The 27284-nt window shown below is 39.3% G+C and overlaps 1 protein-coding gene across 2 annotated transcripts in view; it reads right to left on the minus strand.

Annotated features, from left to right (window-relative positions):
* LOC110954478 (BMP/retinoic acid-inducible neural-specific protein 3-like) overlaps positions 1–27284 on the minus strand; it is a 73763-nt gene that overhangs the window by 29609 nt on the left and 16870 nt on the right. For both annotated transcript variants that reach the window (XM_022199031.2, XM_022199030.2), the window contains exons 3-4: positions 19205–19395; positions 15051–15235 (exon numbers count right to left, since the gene is read on the minus strand). In XM_022199031.2, coding sequence (XP_022054723.1) covers positions 15051–15235; positions 19205–19395 — 376 coding nt within the window. The remainder of the gene's footprint in view (positions 1–15050; positions 15236–19204; positions 19396–27284) is intronic.

Genomic DNA, 27284 nt, shown 5'->3' on the forward strand with positions numbered 1-27284 from the left:
AAAATAAAAGGCGCCAATGAAAAGAACACCGAGAAAAGTAAAATTTCAGAGGATGAAAAATTTAAAGAAAACGATATGTGTCTAGACAAGAGAAACAACGGAGACGAGGTGTCAGAGCAGCGACGTAAGGATGTGCGTTCAGGACAAGAGAAAGAAGCCAAAAGACCAAACAAAGGCGCTGTCCAGCCTTTTATCCTTTGAGCCGTCTTTTTAGGGAGGAGGGAAAATTTCCTGCGACTTTTAGTAAACTGATTACTCTTTCTTTATTCCCCAGACAGAGGACAAACTGCATTTGGTAAATTGAATTGAAACATATACGTGCAAATACGATCTGTCCATCTCTCACCATGAGCCATCAATAATACATAAGCATAAATCAAGATTATACATTTTAACGAATAAGTGAGTTACCTCAAACATACAAACTATATATCAAATGTGTTTTAAATATTAAAAATATATGTTATTGTGAGAATATGTGTTACATTTCATGTGTATGGTTATGAATGACACCGACTTCACATTTTACACTCTTAATTGATGACGATCAGACGTGGGTAGTAATGCATTACAGTTACTCTGTAACATTTACTTGAGCAACTTTTCGGAAAAAAAAATGTATTTCTGAGAGTTAGCCTAGCCGCGCTAGACCCATGCTCTGAAGACGCAAGGGTCTAGGCACGCTCGACAGGGAGGGAGGCGGGCTAAAAGGTTGTCTATCAAATCAATCTGCAGCAATTGGGTAGGTATACAACCAATCAGCGCAACGAATAGGCTCCTAGAGCGCCGGAAATCAGAGGATGCGGTAGTTCGGTGAAGCCTTATTTATACAGTCAATGGTTGAAGCTCAAGTATATTACAGACATGTTAACAGAAAGATTATTCAGAGTCTGTGCTAATGGAGTTCAACGACTGTTGTCGTTTTTGTTGTCGACCCTGGCAGAGAATTAAATTCCTTACCGTGGGTTGTCTAGCGCGGCTAGGCTAGTTGTTTCCGGTTGTTTCTGTCAGAATCGTCGCGCCTCTGTCGTCACTTAGTTACGCCCGCCTTCTGACTCTACACTTCATGGTGATTGGTCCGGCCAGTTTTAGGAGCATCCAACCTCGAGCCTTATGGAGGGTAACTAGACCCACCCTGGCAGAGAATTAAATTCGTTGCCGTGGGTTGTCTAGCGCGGCTAGGCTATCTGAGAGTAGTTTCACTCTGCTATACTTTTTACTTTTACTTGAGTAGATTTGTGAAGAAGAAACACTACTCTTACTCCATTACACTTTTTGGCTGCTCTACCCACCTCTGATGATGATACAATGGTTATTATGGATTTTGTCCCAACATGGTCGCGTCCTCCGATGTTGCTAAGTGGCACTGTGGGTCCATGCACGAAATGTGACTAATTCATTAAAACCTTAACTTTGTCCCCATATCACCTGCAGATGTGAATTTTGGATATGTGATAAAGGAACTCCTTACTGTAACTTTGGTATGCATGAAAACAGTTATTGAGTCCATGTATGTTTCAGTGTAAAAATGTGAGCCTCAAACCAGGCTTTTCTCAGATATGTGGCAAAAAAAAAGGTTTATGGTTGTTATCAGATGCCCTCCTTACAGGGGAGGCTAGGGTGTCTGCATGCCTAGGAAGGGAGGGGGATCAGAAACATTCACAATTGCATGAGAGTCAACTGTGTCTTTTAAGCTGTGTTCCTCCAAAGTGTTAATGTCCTGTATGAAGCTTCACCCCTCCGCAAGAGGTCTGAGATTCACACTTATGCTCAAAAGAAATGAGTGTAGCATGCTTTGCTCCTGAGAACTGTCAATGGTGGGGGTGAATCACAGCGGTCCTGCTGTAATTCACCTCTGACACTAATGGAGTTTCTTCCTGAGAACGGGACGATTCCCCGCTCTGTGTAGTGTCCAAGGTGGCAGTTTTATGTGGGCTCTCGGTCCACAGCCTAAACAAAAATGCTTTGTTATCCGGTTTGGCCTCTCCATTGGCATTCCATAGAAAGCCAAGCCGTGTCTGTTATATTACTGTGCAGATAGGCATATAAAAATGATGGAGAGATCCATTGTGAAACATTAAACAGAAATTTAGGGAAATCAACTGATCTTTTCTTGCTAACTTGATATTCATTAGCAAGGACCACACCATCAGTTTGAAGCTTGATTGTTCATTGGATGCAAATGAATGTTATGTTTGATGAGGTGCGGGGAAATGATTAGTCAGAGATCAGCAGTGGCCAGCAGAATCCCTAGAACAGGGAGAAGACAGGAAGATGAGACAGAAGTAAAGGGAGGGTGGGTGGGGCACGAGAAGTATGCATAGACGTACGACAGGAAGCGGAGTGACTGAGGTGTCATCCTGAACCGCAGCTAAAGATTTTATCTCCATGAGATATATACGTTTTGTTATTTCAAATTAATTCAACTTAACATATTTACTTCACCCAAAATCAACTGGGATAGACTCCAGCCCGCTGCGACCTTAATGAGGATTAAGTGGTGTATCGATAACGTATGGATTGATATCTATCTTTGCTTCTTAGACAGTTTTAGAACTTTTGAACAATAGTCTGGTTCAAGGTCTTTTAACTTTATGAATGCTTAACTGGATTCACATTCGTCTGCGATTTTAATCAAAACACTTCCCTTTTGTAGCTTAAAGAATCCATCCGAAATAAAAAAAAAAAAACTTGCTGTGTCATTCAAAGGTGAATTAAATCCGGATTGTTTTTCTACATAATGATGAAGAACAGTGCAGACCACAAGGAAGGTCAGTATTAATCAGTCCATCTCGTGTACATTAATTTTAAAACAAAGTCAGGCGAAGCAGCCTCTCATATTTTCTTACTGTATGAAATGGTTCAACGTTGCAGCTGATAATTCTCAATATCAAATAAAGACTGACTCCTTAAATTGACAAAATGTTTTAAAAAGTAATTCTCTCTAACAATTGTCTGAGAGAGTGCACAGTTGATTTGATTTAATAACTTAATGTCATTAAATCTGGACTTATTCAGTTAACTCAGCTGATTGTACATGTTGAAATGATTATTTAAGTTCATTAAATTTTTAAGGCAGCAGGTGAATTTGTGTTAGTTACAATGTTTTACATTCTACAGACAGGTGCCATATTAATGGAAAAACTAACATACAATTAAGTATTCCAGTATTTGCCTTTTTACTGCAAACTGCCACAACAACTGCAGTTTTCCTTGGCAAATTTATTCTCCAAGTCTGTGGAAGTTTATGTGAATGATGAATACAATTATTTCTAATTACTCTCACATTTAGGACATCTAAAATCTCCCATGGGCACTTAGATCTACAAATGCCACTGCATGCGTGATTCATATAATTTCATTATCCAGTGTGCTTCTGTGCCCCGTATGGAACTATTGACATGTGTTGTGTCTCTCCTCTTGCTTTTTTCCTGTTTTCTTTTTCATTTCTCTGTAAAATCAAACAGGCAAAAATTCCCAAGTGAGCCCTGAAGGCATCCTTCTCAGCTCTGTATGTAAAAACACGACTCTGTCTTCTGCCACACACATTAGTTCAGGGCAACACTGCTGCTTGTAAAGTTGACGTAGCTCCCCTCTGAGATCGCACACAGCGGCCCAGCACACAAGTGCGCTGGCTCAGAACGAGTCATTTCAGCTTCTGGAGCAGGTGAGAGCCAGAGCCAGTATTTGGCATCGTAACGGGATTGAACACTGCACAGCTGCTGGTTTTACTCAGTTTCTACAGCGGAGGGACGTATATAGCGGAGCTGAGTTCTCCCACTAGAGAGGTCAAACACACACACAGAAAAGCAAAAAAAAAAAAAAAAAGGTGCCTCAGTTTCTCTCTCAAGTTCAAATATGTTTTATTTGCTACAACAGTAAGTATGGGTGTTGTTGCAAAGGCAAGTATATAATGCTGGGAAAGCATAATGAAAAGCAAAAAAGTAAATGTTGATCATTCAATATAGGAAGGATGAAGTATATCTTTAGTTGTATTTGATTTCACTGAGAACCTAGAACTGAATATTTACCGCTAAAAAATCGAATGAAAGCAACTTGATAAAAGGAAATTATGCTACAAGTTGGCTATTAAAATACCTGTCTTATCTAAATCAGATTATGCCATGTCTTGGCTGTGTAGATGGATGATAGCCTGTGTGCCACTGGTGTTAAGTATTTGCAGGGAAACACAGCACTTAGCCTGTTAACATGGTCCACTGATACAGAAGGCTCTGAGGCACATCCATTATTTAAAAATGTAAGGCTTTAATATTATTATAGGACCAGTTAGGCGAGAGCATTTTACTGATGAAGATTCATCACTGCTGCGAATCCCTCATATGAATAATTCTACAAAACAGCATAAAATGTCACTTAGTGAGCTTGTGTTGTCAGATGTTTCGCCAACAATGGACTTTAAATGTCTGCACTTTCCGCTTGCCGGAGAAAAAAAAGTACAAGCCAGCATTAATGTTTCATGAAAATCATCGCTCATCTCAAAATTGCCTCATTCGCTGCACCTTCAAGAATTGTCGTTGGCTTAATCACCACGGTATAGGAGATGTGCAAATCCACATTTGCATCTGAGATACGTTTCCGCCTGTTTATTCAGTCTTTGAGGATTTCACTGCATGTTTTAAGACCACTTTGTTGCTCTGGCTTACACTCTAATGTCAACCAGAGAGGGATAAGCTTATAAAGTATAAGCAAGAAAAAGGAGAAGAGGAAGAAAATAGCATCAGAATGAGATTATTGTGTGCCTTCAGAAGAAGAGAGAGAGAGAAAAAGCCACTTGGAGCCACAGGGGAGCAGAGGGAGACCTTTGGTAGAAGAAAGTGCAATTTAATACTGTATATGGTGTTATGTTCACTGAGGGAAGCCAAGCTAGGCTATTTTACAGGAAGTACAAGTCACTTGAAGAGGTTCCAAGGGAGCAAATTTGATTTTGTGTATTTTGTTTTTGCTCTTCAGGCTTCATTTCTTTTAACCAGCTGGAGATTAAAGAGGAATAGCTGGAAGAAGTGACATCCTTAAAAAATCTTAACACACGAAGTCAGAAATCAGACTAAAGCCACGAGCTATCCTCCCTCTACTTACTATCCAGTTATCGGAGGCCCCCTCATCTACAGCACATCAGGGGAGGAAACTTATCATGTTGAAATTTAAAGGGATTGAAGACATGGTGAAATGACAAAAAGTGGAACATTTATCATCCTTTCTGAATAATGAAGACGCAGAGAAAGAAAAATCTTATGAATTATTCATGCGTTCCAATGATAACAGAAGATAGAGTGCTTTGTTTTTATTTGGTTTTGTTTTGTTTATCCTGCCTTCAAAACCGGTCCAAACTTCGGGAGTCGTGTTCTCTGTAACTGTTGCTCAGCAGCTGTTATCTGATTTCTGATGCTTCAGTCCTACTTGTGTTTTCTCCTGCTATGACAAATGAAGTGTAACACTGCATGACTGACTGAACATTCAAGGCTGGCACTGCAAATTGGGTCAAACATTCCTTATCACTTCTCCTCCCCATCAATGATATTCTCCTCTCAACTTTGGTTTAATGAATCTTCAACGGAGACGAGCTCGCGCTGAAAATAAAAGGTAAGCTGGGTGATTGATGCAGCTTTTCCTGTGTACCTGCCGCACCACGATCCCAGGCTAAAAGGCCTGCTAAATAAGGCCTTTCTGTCCTCGTCTCATCTCTTCTGTTCAGTCGCATATGACACCTTTACTCATTCCACAAAATGTTTGACAAATGACAGAGGCTCTCAAAGGAAATTACTGGAATGGAGGGGCTGATTCATCACACTATGTAACAGCAGCGCCATTTTTTCCTGCACTCTTATCTCATTTTTCCCGTCTCTGATTATTTTTGCAGAGCTGCTGCACTCAGTCCTGCAGGCCTTCAGGCCAGGCATTTCTACCATTTAAATATGTTATCTCTTAAAACCAGGGGACCAGTGCTCTTCTTAAAGGCAGCTTTGTTTTGGCATCTGTCTTCATTGGGGTGAAGTAAAAACCCATGTTCGGAATTAAAGCCTGCTGACGCTGTGAATATTTTACATCAGTCACCTGAAAATGCCTCACAAACAAATGTACCCCAGAGGGCTTTTTCTCTATTCATCTCAATCAGAGAGGTTTTTAGCAGCACTTTGGTTCAGTGGTGGCTGCCAAATCAGCTCAACGTCCTCTTGCCAATTCACTTTAGAGAATGTACAGTTTTATCTCTGATGGACTGCATCGTGGGGCATCACTAAGGACAAGTCAATGAAAAATGGGCTGCATCTCAGAGAAAGGCAAGCAATTTAGTTTTTTTTTAAACTGCAGCTGCACAGTCAGATCGAGGGAATTACGCAGTCATGTTTCTGCTTTTCAAACAGAGTTCTGTCTCAGAGCTCCTGTTGGCTCCGTGCGGCACAGCGACAACTGCTTAGTGTTTGTTTACTACCTGGTCTTTGGATGATGTCCCCTTCACAGCGTACTATTCCAGCATTCTACAAAGCAGGCGTGTCGCATAATAGAAAATGTTGACCAGGCATTACAGAACATCTGAACATGTCTGTGTGTGCCAGTGGAAAATCCGTCCTGTGCTACTCAGACCTCAAATGCAACTTTTGAAATTGAATATCTGAGTACTGGAAAGGGGTTTTCAAACACACTGTATGAGTAATTCTTGTTCATGCGTTTAGTTGTAACATGAATTTAAACCTGACAATTTAAAATCAGACCAAATGCAGCTGATGTAATGCATGTATAGTACTCACCACTGTTTATTCACCCAGTTAGGACATTTTAAGCCTTTATGTCATTGAATGACATTTATCATCCCACATTATTCCAATACATAAAGGCCAGAAGGTACCTCCTCCACCTTCTTGTAGGTCAGAAGGACCGTTATGACCTGTTCTGATCACTGATAAACAGAAAGTAACCCTGATAACATAGCTGACCTCCTTGTTGTGTGAAAAGTGCATGCAAAATCTCCAGTGGAGTCATCACCATGCAAACCTCCTTTTTTAAAAAAAAAACTTAACCTAGTGGTTTTGGTGTCTAAACCTGACAAGCCGAGTGAAATACAGCGAGTCAATGAAGAAGCTAAAGCAAGACTTACAGTACTGTTGAAAAGTTTGAAGTCAATTAAAAAAGTCCTCATTTTTGAAAGAGAAGCAGTTTTTTTTTAAATGAAGATGATGTTAATTTAATCAGAAATACAGTTTACACATTGTTAATGTGGTAAATGACCATTCTAGCTTGAAATGGCTGATTTTTAATGGAATATCTACATGGGGTACAGAGGGATTTCATGGAAAACATGAACTTGTCTGAGTGACACCATAGTTTTGAATGGCTGTGTATGTCAAAGAAGAATATCGCAAGAATAGTTCAAGACACAACTGGAAAAATCAGGTGACTCCATCCCCTCCAACTTCTAAATGTGAACTTTTTTTTTTCCTCTTTCTAATTGTAAAATCAAGGTTTCACTGCCATTAAATAATGTAATGACAATAGTGGCCTACTGAAGAGTCCCTACTGGCTCATATGTATAGGAATGATGTGCGATGATAACAGCCATTTACAAGGCAGACAGCATCTGATAAGGTTGGTTCATTTCCTTGTACACTTCAAAGTCTTAGCAACATGAGTGTAAGACGAGAACCAAAACAGAGCTTCTTCCTTGTTCCAACATCTACTCATTTTATCATATTAGAGTTTCTCTATTATCACACTTTCATAAAAAGCAGGTTATGTTGGTTGAGAAACAGTTCTAATGACCAGATTTTCAACAAAATGGATACAAACAGCAAAGACTTTGACAACCAATTACCTGACTGTCCTTAACAAACATCTGTGCCAAAGTTGTTAGTTCTGGGGCTTCCAATGTGAGCTTGCGTTGTGTGTTTTCTGTTCTGTTGTCATTGTAATGCGGTCTGTTAGTCAAAGGGAAACAAGCAATTTGAATACATCACCCTGGGCTCTAGGCCAAATAGTTAGTAGAAAAAAATTGTTTATGGCTTCGGTTCCACATAACACATAATACTGTCATTAGTGACAATTATGCTAACATAATATGTCAGAATAATTGTATTGTGTTTTGTTGTGCCAGTACTTAAGTATGTGTTTCCTACAGCTGGTTTGGATCATGTGACCTCTTCCATGTCTTGTAATGACACCTGGAACAGATGCCGTCACTTAAACGGTGCAGGTTTACACTTTGCAACTGCTGGTGATTAAAGCTTTTCAGTTGAGAACATTTTTACAATGTTTTATTAAATCTTTTTAATTTATTGTTTTTGTTTTGTTCTCTTGCCAAAGCCAAATTAATTTCAGCGCTCACTTTGGGACCCTTATGTGCCGGATGCATCTCATCAGAAGACATTTTCAGATTATTTTTTGTCTTCAAAGTGTAAATGTCCTCTCGCATCAAACACACAAGAAAACAAATCCCACCACAGATTTAAATACAACTGATAGTGACCGATGCAAACATGGATCTGTTAGTCTAGCCTGAGTTTTCTGGTTCTGATGCATTCAATGACGAAACTGTCCCTGCAGGAACAGGTGCAATCACATGACAAGCAGACTGCAGAAGCTGACAGTGTCTCAGAATGGTGGTTTTGCAGATTGCTGTCATTACCTGCATTCTGTGACGTTAATCTGTTGTTTACCACAAGCAAGTGCAAACAAAATTAAAGCCACGTGAGAGAACAGATTCTTCAGAAAACAAAGGGAAGTCTGCTGCGAAGGGCAAACTCTGCCTATTCAGTTCTTTGGGCTTGATAACAGCTGACAGAGTGATGAATGAACACACCCTGAAGGTATTAAGCAGTAAAAGATGTGGGGTGATATTTACATCATAAGCATATCTTGATATGCACAGCAGGCTGTTCTATATACAAGCTTGTGAAAACACACATGAATGAGCGAGGAGGGAAGTAAACAATGCTGCTCGCTTCAGCTCTCTTCTTGGTTGAACTCTGTGTTGTTCGGTGAGCAGACACGTTCACTCAAATGTCACATCAAAGCACCGTAAAGTGAACACAATGCAATGCTCGCAAGGAAGCATATACTCTTAATCATACAGCTGAATAATATCAAGCAGATCATTCAGTTAAGCGGCATATTTCTTCTAGTAAATGTACATATTTTAGATTTAGATTTGATAAAGTCTGGCAGCAGCTACATGAATATCACCTGTTTCACAACCAAGTGGTTGTTATTGGCAGTATTATGATGAAGGCTACCCAATCTAAGTAAAGTTATTTTACCTTACTCATATAGCATCAAATAAGAAAATGAACTTTATAAAACATGGATTTATTTTTGGAGACACTGACTCACAGTTACATTCTAGCAGAAAGAAAGAATGTACACTACCACTCAGAAATGTTTGAGGTCACTTAGCCCTATAACGCCAAACCTATCATATTTGATACATGAGTTTGTCAGCCCTCCACATGAGCAGTGTGGTATTTTTTTTGCCTGAAAAACCTGATGTATACAATCAGATACATGCAGTGCACAGATAAACAAACAGGGGGTAGTCAGTCACTCATTAGTGGTCCTTCCACTGACACTTCAAGATTGCCATGGCTCAGGAATTGGGCACATGTGGTTTTTCAAGAAGAACTTTGCCAAGTTTGAAAAGGTTAAGGTAAGAAAAATTTTTTTTTTTTTTACTGAAACATCAATAGAAACAGTTACTGGGTTCATGCAATGTGAAAAAACTTAAAATTTCATAATATATGTTTTAGTAAAACCGTGTTGAAAATGGCGGATCAAATTTGATACAGCAGGTATATAAGGTCAACAAACACTAAAACAGTCAACTGTCATTTTCTTGTATTTCATGCATTTAATAAAACATCAAGCAGCATACAGTCTTTTTTTTTTAAATTACATAATTTGGTACATTTAGAGTAAATAGATAGATATGTAGCTTGCTGTATTATCATGATTGATGACTAGTTTGGTGTCGCCATGATACGATTTCTTGTAACTTATTTTTGCTTACTGCTTTTCATTAAAAACTACCAATTCAAATAAAATCACAATCTGTTTTTATGTGCATGTCTGTTTGTAGATGGCAAAAAGATACACTGTTGAAGATGCTCTCAAAATGATCATGGACGGGAATTCAAGTGACATGGAGCAGCTACAGGAAGATGATGATGATGATGACGATGATGTGGAGGACGAGGAATGGACTCCTACTGCAAAGATTGGGGAAAACCCAGATAGCAGTAATGATGATGAGGTGGAAAACCCAGACAGTAGTGATGATGATGAAAGCCCAGAAGTCCCAGAAGACACAACAAAATTAGGGGCCACAACACTGAAGCAGTCGGCAAGGGGTAACATGAAAAGGAAGATGTATCAGTGGAAAAGAAAACAGTTTGAACCTCCATCTGTCGAGTTTGTGTAATGTGTTGAGGAAGACTCTGAAGAGAGGCTTGACTGGACACCATATATCTATTTTAAAGATTTTGTGACCAACGAAATGCTACAAGAAATTGCAGAAGAAACAAACTTGTACAGTGTGCAGAAAAACGGAAAGTCAGTGAACACAAATGCTCAAGAAATAGACCAAATTCTGGGTATGTACATGCACATGGGGTTAGTACAGATGCCCAATGTACGAGCCTACTGGGAGATGGAGACAAGGTACCCTGCTGTTTGTGATGTGATGTCACGGGGTCGATTCCTGAATTTGCTGACGGTGATTCACTTTCAGGACAACCTCAATGTGTCTGAGGATGCAAAAAAAGACAAAGTGTGGAAACTCAGGCCATGGTTAGAGAAACTACGGCAACGCTTTCTTTGCGTATCTCCGGAAGAATGTCACGCTGTAGATGAAATCATGGTGCCTTTCAAAGGAAAATCCAATCTACGGTGCTACATGCCAGGAAAACCTCACAAATGGGGGTTCAAGATGTGGGGACGTGCTGGGCAGAGTGGCTATCTCTATGACTTTGACGTGTGCCAAGGGGGAGAAAATCCTGACAAAGAGAAATCTGATGTTGGTGCTACGGGAGATGTTGTCCTGAAAATGACCTCAACCCTTCCAGCAGGAAAAAATCATAAAGTTTTTGCTGACAATTTTTTTTAGGTCAGTGCCACTGGTGGAGCATTTGAAACAAAGAGGAATCTACTACATCGGTACAGTCCGAATGAACAGGGTGAAGAACTGTCAACTGATGGATGAGACACAACTGAAGACAAAGGGAAGAGGCTCGCTGGGTTTCAGAGTAAACCAGGAAGACAACATCATTGTGAGATGGTATGACAACAAAGCTGTGAACCTGCTCTCTTCTTTTGTTGGCGCTGAACAACTGGGCTATGTGAGGCTTGGGATCGAAAAGCCAAAGCCTACATAATGGTTCCCAGACCAGCCATTGTTGACTCATACAACAGGTTCATGGGAGGCGTTGACCTTCTTGATATGCTATCAGCACTGTACAAGTTCAGCTGCAGATCTCGAAGATGGTACATTTACATTTGGTGGCACACTGTTACAGTGGCAGTAATCAATGCATGGATCCGTTACAGAAGAGACCTGGAGAAACTGCAGCCCGGGCAGAAGCCCCTGCCTCTGCGACGGTTTCAGGCTTCTGTTTGCACTGCCCTCACATTTTCCAACATGGGAAACCCGACAGAGATGCAAGAAGTGCACAGGCCACTTTACCCATGTGTTCTGTTAGAAATGCAAAGTGCATCTTTGCTTGAACAAGGAGAGAAACTGTTTTCAAGCCTACCACCATGCAAAGTAAAAAGGTTGTGAACCGCAAAATGAGTACAAATAACTGAAACGTGATGTTTTCCAGGCTTCCACCCAGCCAGTTCCATTGGCAGATTTCTAAGTACTGCATAATGGTAGCACTTTTTATGTTTGGAAATACAAATTTGTTGGATTTGTTTGTGATTTATTTTGTTTTTGTGTGTTCAGGGAAAACACAATCGTTGAGCATTGTGACCTGATGTATCAAATATGATTCAAATTGAAACTCATAAATGGAAAATGATATTTGAAATTTTTGTTTGTTTGTTATGAGGGACCAATAAAGGCTCCAAGTTTAAAGAATTGGAATTTTCTGTCAATTATTTAATGGTTTGGGCTTTATAGGGTTAGGAAGGTCCTTATTTTTGAAAGAAAAGATTTTTTTTTTCAGTGAAGATATCATTTAGTTGATCGAATATGCAATTTAAACATTGTTAATGGGATAATGACTATTCTCGCTGGAAACAGCTATTTTTGGTCTTTTTGTCGGCTTTATTAGACAGGTTAGTAGAGAGGCTGACAAGAAAGTAAGAAGAAGAACAGGGGGGAGAACCTGCAGCAAAGGGCCATGACCAGGAAGCGAACCCAGGCTGCTGCGTCAGGGACTATAGCCCCTTTTTATGGGTCATCTGCTCAGCCAGCTGATCTATCTGGTCACCAAAATGGCTGATTGTTTATGGAATATCTACATAGGGGTACAGAGGCCCATTTCTAGCAACCACCACTCCTGTGTTCTAATGCTACATTGTGATAGCTAATCATGTTAAAAGGCTACTTGGTGTTTAGAAAACCTTTTTGCTAAAATGTCAGCATATAAAAAAAAGTGTGAGTTTCCATGGATAACATGAAATTGCCTGGATGACCCCAAAATTTTGAACAGTAGTGTATGGGACTTTCTGGGAGGTGTGGACAACAACATATTTTGTGCTTTAATCTGAGCCTTCTGTCAGGGTTTTGTAGTATGGAAGTGTTGTGTTGTACTTGTATCTCCCCGTAGCACAGCCGTCAGTAGGATTCTCAGTCGAGCCATGACGGTTGAAGACTGTATAATTTATCAGTCAGGAACACAATATGTGTGTAGTGCTGAAAAGAGAAAGATGCCAGGCAAATGTTTCTCTCTAACCCACCAAACTAGGGGCCCTCATTGGCTTTATGAATCTAGGATTGACACTACCTACTTGCTTACAAGTGACCTTCCGGTGTTTTTTTGAACACTGTGAAAAGAAAATGCATTATTTTGTGTGTATTTGTCATGAATTGGAATGTAAATCAGCCTTCTGTTGGAGGCAATGCAGCCATTTACGGTGGTTTTAAATCAGACTACTCTTTGGTGAGCAGAGAAACAACCTGTATCATCGGATAGAGTAAGTTTAGCTGTTTATTTTTTCTATTATATGCAAAAGTCTGGTTCCACTCTTACTTGTGATTTCATTCGAATGCATAAACACAAATTGTATGCATGATTGCATTGTGTACATATTTACATATCCATGCAATGAAGAGTTTAGGAGTAATTCAGATCTGAGCAACGGCTGTGGAGATATACACAGAGCTTTATGCAGAACTGTAACTGTAATTAAATTTGATGTAAATTCAAGAATATTTGTTCTTGTTGACACCTAGTTGCACAGACAAGCAACCAGCATTGTTGGAAAGGCCAATTCCTGAAGCTGATGCACCTCGTTACAATAAATACTTCAAGAGCAATTCAACCAGAGAAAGAGATGTGAATTTGGATGAAAAGTCTGTCTGTTGAGCTGTGAGAATTAATCTTGAGGAATTTTTGTCAAAAGTGTGAATCAAACCTGCCTGTAGCCAACAAAGAAATATGTTTAGCTACTAAGAGACAGAGTGGAGCAGAAGTGTCTTGTGTTTCAGCTAACTTCTGCAAAGAAAGAAATACATTTAACCAATTTAAATATCTCCACTCTCATATCTGTGCAGTAAATGTGGAACTTAAACTTGATGAACTTATGAAGCTTATCTTCACATTAAGAGTGTAAATGGGGAAAAAGTAATCCTGTGATTTCAAGAAAAGCTTGGCAGCCACCTCTGTAACCCAACAGTTTTCTGACGCAAATCTGTGAAGTAAGAAAGAACCTGCCTCACTGAAGACATTCCCTCTGGATAATTTCACTTTAAAGCACTGTCGAAATATTGAAATGACTGCCACTGCATCTTGGCTTGAACATTTGGTGAGGTCTTCAAATGTGTTCACTCTTAATGGTCCATTCATTAAAAACGGTAGGGGAAAAAAGCTGCCTTTTATTAGTCCATATGGAGGTTCTGGTCTTTAAAAAGTTTTAATTCTCTCAACCAAGGGCTTTAAAATATGTTTTAATAATGATATCCAGCTTTTGAAGCAAGCCAAGGTTGTCCATTGAGGGTCTATCCATGGGTTGTAAACTGAATACAGTAATTGGTAGTAAGTGGGAAGTGCTTGGCAAGTACTGACCATTGTGGAGTGCGGTTTTCTTAATTTGTTCCAACATGAATTCCCAGAAGGGAGAATGAGTGCAATTACCATCTCAAAAACATCAGCACAAAAAACAACAGTGAGCCAGAGTCAGGTAAAGATCCCATGATATTCTGCTCTCATCGTTCTGTGTTTTATTTAAACAAGAGTCTCATGTCATTAGAGGTAATGTCTGATAGTCCAAATATGGTGAAATACAGTGTCTGGAGGGGTATATATGGAATCAATTTGGAGATTAAATCCACAAAGATGAAAAAAAAATACTGTAATTGACTCCACTTTAATAAATGAGCTGAATCTGCTGATTGTAGAGTTGCATTAAAACGCCCCATACTGCCCATGATTTTGCTAATTCTTTAGTCAGAAATTAAATCACGACCACTTGCCATATTTTGAAAAATGCCATAACTACATTCATTCATTGAAAACAATCAGAAGAAAGATATCATAAAATGGCTGTAATTATACAGTACTAGTCAAAAGTTTGGACACACCTTCTCATTCAATGCTTTTCATTCATTTGTGCTATTTTCTACATTGGAGATTAATACTGAAGAGGAACACTGTTTTGTTTACAACATAATTCCATATGTGTTCTTTTAAAGTTTTGATGTGTTCAGTACTAATCTGCAATGTAGGAAATAATCAAATAAAAACCACTGAATAAGGAGGTGTGTCCAAACTTGTGACTAGTAGTGTATATGGAAAAATCCAGCAATGGGAGGAAATTTAAAGCTTGTACAAAATTTCTGAGTCTCACTGTGTCTGACAGAAGCCCAGAAAGAAGCAGGCTTTTACCTTGATGGCAGTAGAGGCGATCTGGATGTGGTGCAGCTTGTGCAGGGTGCTCTCCCTGTCGATGAAGTAGGAGGCAGCCAGCTGGTGCAGAGCTTCCAGTGTCACAGCTGTGCCATTGGATTCACTCACTTCAGACGTCCGACTCAACTTCCGCTTGTCCACAAAGATCATTAATGACTCCTCTCCTACGAACACACACACACACACACACACACACACACACACACACACACACACACACACACACACACACACACACACACACACACACACACACACACACACAATGACACATACACAAAGTTAATGACTCATCCCCTGTGAACACACACATACCGTGTTCCAACCTTCTCAGCGGGATGGTGATAAATGTTAACCCGTGAACACCTGCTCATTATATCATCACGTAAGCGTGTAAAAAAATCCTTCTGAAGGTGGAAAGCTGCCGAGAAACCAAACAGTTCACTGTCGATTTTATACCATATTCAGACTTGGTGATAAATCTGCACTATAATGCAGAAAATTTAGATGGCTTATAGAACAAATCTTTCAATAAAAAGAGGGATGAGGCTTTCAGAGGACAGGGTATTGACAGATGGGGGAGGGAGGGGAAGATCGATTGAAATTCATTCTTAACAAGATAAGGTTTTATGGACAATGTGGGTTTCTTCTTGAGAGACAGTGGAACAAACATACACTACATTACCACTGGGGACAGACAAAAGGTTAACACTCTTCACCATCACAGTGCTGCAGCACCTCAATTTACACAATTATGTCTGTTGTACAAGACAGAAATGTGGGGATTTTTCTTCGGATGTGTTTCCAATACAAATCAACTTACAGGAACAATAAAGCCTGTGTTTCTTAATCACACTGCACTGAGCTTCTTCATTTTGGCCTTTTTCAAGATACTGACACACTTTTGAGAAGATCCTTTGGAAACATTTTTAATTGTTATCTTGTAAAATTACTGTTTTTTCAAATTTAATGGATATAATATGGATTTAATATTATTTCATCAAATACTATTATTATTGTTATTACTGAAATAAATCTGTGTTTGAATTGCTATAGAAAGCACTTTCAAACCATTCTGCACCTTCCTCTAATAAAAACTATAAATATATTCGCTAACCTTTATTCTACCAACACAAGGGCTCCTGACTGACGCTGCTGAGGACGGCACTAATAAGCGACTATAAGACATGTCCATATGTCAGCTTATTTCTTCTCGAAGCATTATTACTCTGCCAAGGAATGCGGTGGAGTTTTGCGGTGGAGCGTACGTTTGTTTGTCTGTTGGTAACATCACTCAAAAACAGACCAACGAATTTAGATGAAATTTTCAGGAAAAGTCAGAAATCAAGGAAAGACCATGTGATTAGATTTTGGCAGTGATGCGACTTATAGTCTGGATCCATGGATTTGTGAAAGATTTCTGTATCATTACAAGATAGCGGCATGGTGTCACCGTAACTATGACAACATGTAAATATTACATGAGTGGCCTTTTGACAGCCACATGATTGCGATTTTACTAAAAATGCAGACTTATCAGGACTGATCTGTTGACAACTGACTAAATTGTGGGGGTATTTCCAAGACCCATCAATTAACCAGCTACATATTTTGGTTGTGTGATTTGGTATCCATACATAATGTACACATTCATAACACACGCCTGTGCTCACCGCGAGGTCATTTTGTTTGTGGGTACACCTATATTAAATGGCCACATTCTGTTTTGCAATGATTTCTGATAATCAATAACCAATGAAGAAATGCTGCATTCTACAATAAATAAATTAATAAAATGCTGCATTTCTGACAATGTCTTATGGGGAATGAACAACCTTGGAGGAGTACTGTGCTCTCTGAGTGCTTTTCTAGTTAGTAATGCCATTACTAACTACAAAATGTCATTTGAAGATTTTTAACTTTCATTTTGAGGAAGTTACTGGTATGTTTATTATTGTGAGACATGAATATACAGAAAAACAATGACTGAAGTCATTAGGATCACAAAATGTTGGACAAAGTTCTGCAAAACTAACCCTAACCCTATAGAATAAAACACCTAAGATATATGACAGAAAGCACAGCTGTGGAATTGGGAAATATCAGAACCATAATGATGAAATAGTTCATCATGTAGAAATGAGAAAAAGTGCTCAAATATATCAGTATTTCATTTACTCAAATGTTCTCATGCAGCAGCCGATTTAGAGGCAAGTGAAAACAAATTATCTGTGCAAGGCCAACGTTATGAAATTATAGACAGTCCATGACATATTGAAATGAAACACAAGAATATGAAAATGAGTGAATAACCCAGTAAAGATATCACTTCACTAGTAAAAGATCTGTCTTTACATGTGTGTACATGTGTATGTACAAATATGTCATTAGCATAATTACAAAACTTCCAGCCTTGCTGTGGTGTGACATTAACATATCAATACATTGAAGTTCATGCATAGTTCAAACCAGCATAATGAATGCAAAGATGGATGTAAAGCTGTATCCAGATTGTAATTATGGTGAAATTTGTTGTAAGTTCAAGATTACGTTTTCTAGTTGACACCAACTAGCAACGTTGGAAAGATCAAACCATCCGGTTTCATGGGGTGTGTGCTACATCTCGGTGCAAAAGATACCTGGTGAGAAACTGAACTGAGAAGAGAAGTGACAAAAGTGCTTCTATTAGGCTTTGAGGGTCAAGGTGAAAGACACCATGTGGAGTTTTCTGGTAGCAATATGTTGCAGTTTTTATGAATGTGTCACTTTTCTGTTTGTCTAGTGCACGCACAGATACACATGTGTGATCCTACCACAGGTTCCACACTGGTGGCAGTAACGCACCATGAATACCAGCAAAGATAGTGAAGAAGACTGTCAGCAAACAACAAGACTTCAAAATACTTCTTAAAAATTTGCTTTTCAGATGTTTTATGCTAAAAGACATGAATTTGTTATAGGTTGCAGTATAAACATATATATATATATATATATATATATATTTTTTTTTTTTTTTTTTATTGTTTTATTTTTTGGTATTTTTGCTACTTTCAGGTTATTTTATTCTAGGCAACTTTGGCAGCTGTATTTCTTTCCTTTTGTTTACAACAGATAATGTGCAAGACTGTCTTTCCAATCTATTTGAATACTGTTGATATGCATCATGGCTTTGAGAGTTTATGCACTAGAGACAAAAGATGAAAAGAGCCAGCAGATGAGCTGAGAGGAGATTGTGCACCAGATAGCCGCGGGAGCTTTGCTGTGCATTTCAGAACTCTAGCTAACTTAGATCTATTGTTATAGAAACAGAGGATCCACTGGCATTCTTGTCAAACAACTACAAAGACAGATTTTATATGTTCAGTCAGAGAATATGAGCTCAAACAACCACAAACAATCCCACATTCACAGCTCAGCCAATACTTAGTTAAATATTTAGTTGTGTGAGCACAAGGCAAAGAGCTTCATTAAATATGTTGACTGAAAACCACATTTCTGCTTTATACTTCATTTTTAAAGTATGGCATTGTATGGCAAGTCACTGAGGCTCTAAATCAGCAGGGATGGGCAGGCAGAGAATGCAGGGAGAGGAGCCTATGACTGTACGTATATGTACATCAGCCTTCTGCAGGAACAGGAGCCACTACTGGAACAAAATTCTGAATTTAAATCAGAAAATAAAAGTCCCTTTGTCCCTTTGTTATTCCGTTTCTGGAAAGCATCACCTTTTTGTGACCTTCTTTTGTTTTTTTGCAGTTCAATGTTGCATGACTTTGACATTTGAATAGATCTGGGAGAAATTCCGAGTTGGCAACAGAACTGAAAATGCTTCAAAGTCTCGAAAACAGTAAAAACCCAGTGAGTGTTTCAGGCAATTAGCTAGTACATTTTGTACTTGGTAATTGTTTTTCACTCACTATTGGATTTACTCTTCTTCTTCAACAATGACTGACTTTTTAAGGTCATAAAAATGATTTCTTAGAAGACGTCCTGTTGAGGAATAGCATAATGTGTTTGTCATGGCTACAGGACACATGGATTCCCAAAACCCCATCTTTAAGCACCCGGTTTCTCCTTGTGTTAGGGAAGGTCAATAACAGCAAACAAGTCCACAGCACATGTACTTTATTTACCTCCCAGTGTAGCAGAGAGCAGGAAGTGGGTTCCGTATTTCCTGATGATGTTGTCAGTGATGGCGCTAAGACTGGGCCTCCTGCCCAGGTGCCTAATGGTCTGGAGGAACTCTGGGTCCAGCGGCAAGGAAAAGCCATTGTTCTCTTGTCTCTCCAGGGCCAAGCTGTTCACCTTCCAACGGCCAAACTCCCTGGAATGTCACACAAACACATGCTCAGAGTGAAAAACAATGCACACCGCATGGATGCTGCATGCAGGCTAATTGGAGAAAGGTGCAACTGAAGCCAAATGTTATATGGACACAAGCACAGTTTGTCCAGTGGCAGGGATCTGGGACCTCTTCTGAGACGTTTCTGTACACAACAAATAGACCAAGTCCCCTGATGCTAATCTGAACAGTAGTTTTCTATTCTATTATTGTCATTTCAAAGCAGGATACACAATTTGCACTTCGTGATGAGGCTCAGAATGAAAATTGTTCCATATGATGCATGCATGACCTCTGAGTGAATCCCGTGTTCCACTCCTTAAAAGATGAATGGTCTCATGCTGGTTCTACCTCCGGCTCAGAGAATTGCTTTGCACCATAGTGAAAAACATTGTGTTTCTCGACCGATTTTAAATAATAGTGCAATCTTTCCTCATCTCAAGTCACTTTCTGAGCTGCTGCGGGTGGACGGCCTATAATCATGGATGGTGTCTTGCTGCTTTCAGGGCCTGTTTTGGAGAGAACAGGCTTCATCTGTAGTCGTCTGATATTCAGCCTGGCCTCGGAGCATGCCAGCTGCCTTTATCTACCGAATGCAGACTGAGTGCTGCTGCTTGATGCGTAGATTAGCTCTATTGAAATACAGCTGGTAGTAATCATGGTTCTCCCTCAACCTAGCAGGGGAGAAATCGAAGACCTTTCTGTCATTTTTGGGTAGCTAACTTAGTCTTTTGAGAAAAGGATTACAAATAAAATCTTACATGTACTTAAATGTATCCTGGCTTTGCAAAGCTGCAGAAGGTAAGATTTTCATGTAAAAAGTCGAGTGGTTACAATATAAAACATAGCTTTTCATAGACATGTTGAGTAATATATTGTATAACTGCCCTTCTTCTGAATGAACCAGAGAAGAGTTGGGAAAGAATGTGAAATTACATATAAATGAACGAGAACTAGAAACCTCTCCGGCTGACTGAGCTTCTACAGTCTCATCCGCTATACGGCAACAAAGACTTTTAAAGAAGTTTGCAAATGATTATGTGATGAGATGCCATCTTTCTTCTGGTGTTGTGACAAAAAACATCTAATATGAAAATTAAAAAGAATGGAAAGTCTGTTGGTTGTGATTATAATTCATCGTAGTTGCCTTTACACCTAGATGCTAAATGAACACAGAATGACATGAGCATCTGGGTTCTAAATAATCAGAGCTGTCACTCAGACAACCCCACAACATCTGACAAGAAACAGTTTGCTTAGTTATGACTTGATTACTGCTGTTTTACAGACAATACACAAAGAATCTATTCATCATCGCAACACTCAGTTTTCTCAAGCATTTTATCCATTTTTATTATTGTGAGTTGTAAAGATGCAATCGGGAAGACACTGTAACAAAACAGACTTATTGGACCAACCGGCAGCCGCTTCCCATCAGCGCTTTTGCAATTTATTTCTGCATTTTATTCAACAATTTCCACAAAATTTTAGCCGTTGAATGTGTACATGAAGTATACTTGCAGCTGAAAATGGCCACCCTGGTGACCATCATTTGCAATCTCCACAGTTTGAGTTCTGCCAGCAGGAGACCTTTATTGCATGCTCCACTCTGTCTCTGTCCCCTCATTTTCTGTTGTGCACAAAATTTCCCAAAAGACCAACTGACAGAGTTTCTGCTCTGTTGGCTGAACTACAGAGGCTGGTGTTGGTCAATACGAGAATATTTTATAAAACAAATAAATCCATATTTCTGTCAAAGAAGCAATCCATCAGACAGACACCTGTGACATATAGCATGACACTGACATGATAATGTCAACTGATACTTATAACAACATGAAGATAAAACAGCATTGGGGGTTCTGATTTTGTCTGAGTTAAAGTCCACAATTTATGTTCCTTTTAGCTCCAAATTGGTCTCCATCTACTCATGGTAAAATATCTGGCCCTTAAAATGCTTGCTGGTGATTGCTAAATTAGTCTGTCGACCATTTGTTGCTGAAGAGATAGCATCCAGAGGATTTATCATAGCTTGTTTGCTGTAAACAGCTTCTTGCTGCTGCCCGACAGGGTTGATGAGGGCACTGAGACTGAGCCGCATAGTAAATGTGCAATAAAGAACGTAAAACAACTAGATAAAAGATGCAGAAAAGCTCCACTGAGTGTCATTGGGTAATAATTCTATGTGAGTTGATTATCGAAGGTTAAATAAGCCTTCTCTGTTTGTACCTTGATTTGTAAGGTTTTTTTACTCATTCGGATATGAATACAAAATATCTCTCAAGAGCAGAGAACTGCACATAGTCATACTGTGGTTTCTTCATATTTTTAGAGGATAATACTGACAACCATTGCCTGCTTGGAATGCCAGCTCATGTCATTTCTAAGAAGTACAATCACTCAAACTTTCAAAGGAATTTAAACTGTTTCTTTGAACACTGTTTTACAGCTCAGATTGTCTTTTACAAAGGTTAAATGCAAATGGATACTAATGGAGTATGTTTTTTTTTCCTCTAACACACTTCTAGCACTACAGACACAAACTAGTTCCCACATGCAAAGACACATGCCCATGCACATGTCATCACACACCCTGCAGCTGCAAATATCTACACAAAGCTGCCCTTGCTGCAACAACTTTGCGATCGCCCAGAATCTCACACATCACCGAAGGGTGCGGGTGTGCTGCCAATCAATTTCTCACCAATAACAACAGCCCCCCCCTGAGAAAAATACAAAACAGAAAACAGCTCATTAAAGCCTGTTTTATGTCGGTGTTTCTCTATAACGAGCGGCTATTAGTGGTTCTTTCCATCCACTGGGACCGACTGAAGAACAGAACAGCGGCGAGAGAAAGAGGGAGAGCTTAGCTGTGATCGACACTCTGCCTTGCTGTGCTCCTCGCTGAATGACATTTATGAATGGTGTCACAACTAAAGCTGCATTATAGAATGCACGCTCACATCTGTTGTGGAAGACTTCAGTTTGACCTCACGCCACGCACATACATGCATGAAAAGGTCCTGAATTTTATGGCAGACTGCAGGTTTATTTCACCCTTAACTCGTCTCAGTGAGAAGCTGAGTGACTGGAATAGCCTATCATGCACACACACACACTCACACCCACACACACACACACACTACCAGCAGGTTTATTTCACCCACAGCTCTGTTCAGCAGGGGGCTCCCTGCACATTTACCTGTCAGCCCCCCTCTGAGCGAGCTCGAGAGCACTGCATGCACCAATAGGTGAAGAGCTGCCAGAGCTGCAGGGGTCATGATCAGAGCAGGGGAGTCGCAGCCCGCTACCTGCCCATCACAGTGCAGGTGTCTCAGATCCATCACAGAGTACAGGCAGCCCGAGGGCACTTCTCAGTGCCCAACATAACAAATCAGGGAATGAACTCAGTGAATAAGCTGCTGATGTAGCTGAAACATGCTACTGAGCATAGCAATTCAGACTTCAGTCAATTCAGCGTGTCGCAGAGCAGACTACGAGTGAGTCTCCTTCTTCTAATCTCCCCCTGAGGTATATTAAAGCGGAAATTACTGTAAGAGAATGGAATGTTTCAAACATGCATACAAAACAGTGTATTTTAAAGAAACAAGAGGCCATCAAAAAGTACTTTTAAGCACAAAGGAGGCTTTTTGAGTGAAATATTTTTGATCAGTTCTGTCCCAACACAAAAATTGCTTTTTCATTTGCCTTTTAAACAGACACTGCTTCTACCAAGGATGTTACTTTTTACTCCACCAAGAAATGCGGCAGAGTTATGTGACGATTGGTGTATGTTTGTCGGTCACTTTGTTTCTCTTTTAGCAGCATTACTCAAAAACAGACTAACGGATTTGAATGAGTTCATTAGATTTTGACAGTGATGTGGCTAATATTCTGGATCCACAAATTTGTTCAAGATTTCTGTATCATTGCAAAATAGCAGCACGGCATTACTGTAACTATGACAACAAGTGAACACTACATTAGCTGCCTGCTGACGATCACATGATTGTGATCCAACTACAAATCCATTGCTGCGGACTCATCAGACTTATCAGTCGAAAATGATACAAGGAACAATAGATTAAATTGTGGGGGTGTTTCCGAGTCCCATCAATTCCTGCCGCCCACTACAAATTTAGGTCATGAGATTCGGTATCCGTACATAATTTACACATGCATAGCACATGCCTGTGCTCCACGCAAGGTCATTTTTTATTAAAGATTTTATCCATTGGAACTGATACGACGACTGAGCAACCTTGGCAGAGTTTTGCGCTTTCTGAGTGCTTTTCCCGTTTCAATATATTTTACATAGTTTTCTTTTTAATTCTTCATGTTTTCAGTGCATTCCACGAAACATGTAAAATTCTATCAACACTTTCCACTGTAACTGCATTATGTGTCGCATTGTATATCACCCAAGCCATTACTGCAGCAGTAGCTCTACTATTGTTTAAATCTGCCTCAATGTCATTCTCTGTGAAATATACCTAAGGGAGTATCTATAAATCTGGCGTTTAGGCCACAGGTTGAAATCATGACCTGTTTTTAAACTACCTGCACTATGACAGCTTCATAATGTCATGTCCTTCATTGTGCAGACAGTCTGAAATATTATTAAAAAGATCTGCACATGCGTTTAGTTGCTGGACTTCATCAGCCTGAGCACCTCTGTGCCCCCATTTGCAAACTATGCACACATGAGTCATATGTGACTAGCAATGTGTGAGAACATCATGTAATTGATGAATAACACAAACCTCTGCTCCTCCATTACATGGAGTGCTTCTGCATAATATCATGGCCCTAATGACACTTAATAATTTACCCTCTACCATTTATATGCATTCATGCATTTTCAAAACAGCAAAAAGATTTATTAAATATGATTCTGCTTTCAATGTATTTAAATTTTCTCAGCTAGTTAATTAGACTAGAATGACTAAACCTGATATTTCTATGGCTCTTCTGGTGTCTCTCTAAATTTGTGTTGAGCTACAATGTATTTTCATGAGAATAGCACAGAGAAAAAAATAGAAAGAAAGGAAGCAAAAATGACTCAACATGTCTTCGCAGGTGTTCTGACTATTTGCGTTTATACACCGTTTCCAACAGTGAGCTGATTACTGTTAAAGACAGTTTTCTTCTTTTTTTCTCATTTCTTCACTGTTTTAGTCACATCGTGTATAATGACTTTGCAGCAGTTAGGTCCAGATTATGTCAAAAGTCTGAATCCAACTAGCCTAGCCGCGCTAGACCCAGGTCTGAAGATGTAAGGGTCTAGGAACTCTCGACAGGGAGGGAGGCGGGCTAAAAGGTTGTCTTTCAAATCACTCTGCAGCAGTTGGGTAGATATACAACCAATCAGCGCAACGAATAGGCTGACGTAGTTCCTAGAGTGCCGGAAATCAGAGGATGCGGGAGTTCGGTGAAGCCTTATTTATACAGTCAATGGGTGAAGCTCAAGTATACTACAGACATGTTAACAGAAAGATTATTCAGAGTCGGTGCTAATGGAGCTCAACGACTGTTGTCGACCCTGACAGAGAATTAAATTCTAGGCTAGTTGTTTCCGGTTGTTTCTGTCAGAATCGTCGCGCCTCTGTCGTCACTTAGTTACGCCCGCCTTCTGACTCTACGCTTCATGGTGATTCATCGGCCAGTTTTAGGAGAATCCAACCTCGAGGCTTACCGAGGGTAACTAGACCGACCCTGGCAGAGAATTAAATTCGTTCCCATGGGTTGTCTAGTGCGGCTAGGCTAAATCCAAGCTGCTTTTTGGGGGGAAAAATGGGCAATATTTACACATGAGAAGAAAAATTGTATTGCAATTCAGGCATTTTTTCCTTCTAATATATTGTAAATAATTTAATGTTCATTTTGAGTCATGTTGGTGTATAAAGGGGAGAACATCTATTCTGTGGCTTATTTTATATACTGTGATTTCTCCTCTGATTTTATATAGCATTGACCCCTTATATAAATTTCTGATTTGTCTTTCATTGAATTAGTTCTGTTACATATTGTGAGCTCCAAAATCTTGTCTCCACATTTGAGATTCATTTGTTTATACATTTTCCTAATTTATTTTGCTTCACTTTTGTTTAAAAGGGAAGTCTAATTGCTGGTTGGATATCCATTTCACTGGCATGGTATTTCAAGCATAGAAAATACACTCTGCTGAGTATTAACTGTTCAGTTAATACTCAGGACCAGGGTATGCATTGCCTTTGTAGTTATGTTTAGACAGTAAAAGCTCTTTGGTTAAGTTTTGGGAAATATTTCAGTTAAGTATCACAGTTAATTTGTGCTGCTTGGTGCTTCAGGTCATACTTACGCAAAGCTAAGCCAAGTGCTGTGAGTACCAAAACATGACCATGAAGAGCTGCTTAATAGGGCTTAGTTGCAGAGGCAAATCCCTCAGACGTGTCAGGTTTGTATCGCAAGAGCAGATATTGTGAGGAAAATAAATTAAACAAGTGCTGAATTTATCATCGAAATGATATACACCATTTTGAGAAGAGAATTTTACTACCAGTATTTCCACATTATGAATGATACCTGGGGCACCATTATATTTTATTTAAAATGTATGAATACATTTAAGACATGGGGTTGGAAAATCGATAACTTACCATGTCAAGATTAGTTTTTAAGTCTTTAAAGTTTGAATAGTTACCCTGCCATTCAAAAGTTAGAAAGGTCCTTGTTTTTGAAAGAAAATCTTTTTTTTCAATGCATATAACATTGAATGAATTACAAATCCAGTGTAGACATTGTTAATGTGGTCAAAGACTATTCTAGCTGGAAACGGCTGATTTTTAATGGAATACAGAGGAACATTTCAAGCAACCTGCACTCCTGTGTTCTAATGCTACATTGTGTTAGCTAATGGTGTTGAAAGGCCAATTGATGATTAGAAAACCCTTGTGCAATTATGTTAGCACATGAATAGAAGTGTGAGTTTTCATGAGAAATGTGAAATTGCCTGCATGGGTGACCCCAAACTTTTGAATCATAGTGTATATCTAAAATAAACACTCCAGGAGAATTTTAACTAAATTAAAGCAAGGCAAGAGACAAAAGAACATTTTTATGCTTAAAGGTAATAATTTCCATTTCTCCATTTGGATCCAAAAAGAAAGAAAGAAAGAAAAAACTACTTGCAAAAAAACATTTACCTCACAATGACGAGCAAACATTGGCTTATCATCAATAAGGACTAAGTGAGAACATATTGTTGTGTTTTGTAGCTGGGTTACCCCAGATACCAAAATAACCCACTGTGCAAAACAGTTGCTTGATGTAGACTCAAAGTTATTTCAAGGACCTCCCCAAAGAGAATAGTGCAAAATGCTAGAGAAGTCCTTCATGCTTCGTTCAGTAAGATAAACCGAATTACATTTATTTGGAAGACCTTGTAAGCAAACTTCACCCGCTCAGCTGTTTTCAACACTACACATTTTTTCCTTCTTTGGTACAGTTTGCTTTTTTTCCTCCTCTCATTTAATCTAATGTGACATTGATCCTTCTCAATATGCATGGATCATTAGCAACAGGGGGATGATTTTAGAAATTAAGAATTACAAACAAAGAGGCTTTTCTTTGGAGTGACATCAAAAAGAATTCTACACATGCCAGTTTGGATAGTGGGAATTATCCTGAAAGGCACCTTCATAGTGGTACTCATCAACTTTGTTAATTGAGCTACTGATGATCCAGTCTTAACAAGAGAATTGGAGAGTGAAATGAGAGTGGGAGTAAGATGGGAGAGAAGAAGATAGACTCCAGCTGCATGTTTTAGTCATCGACCCGCCACAGAGACAAACTAGGACACAAAGCAAGATCAAGATGAAAAAAAGAGAGTG

This window comes from Acanthochromis polyacanthus, chromosome 4, assembly GCF_021347895.1.
Source record: "Acanthochromis polyacanthus isolate Apoly-LR-REF ecotype Palm Island chromosome 4, KAUST_Apoly_ChrSc, whole genome shotgun sequence".
NCBI lineage: Eukaryota > Metazoa > Chordata > Actinopteri > Pomacentridae > Acanthochromis > Acanthochromis polyacanthus.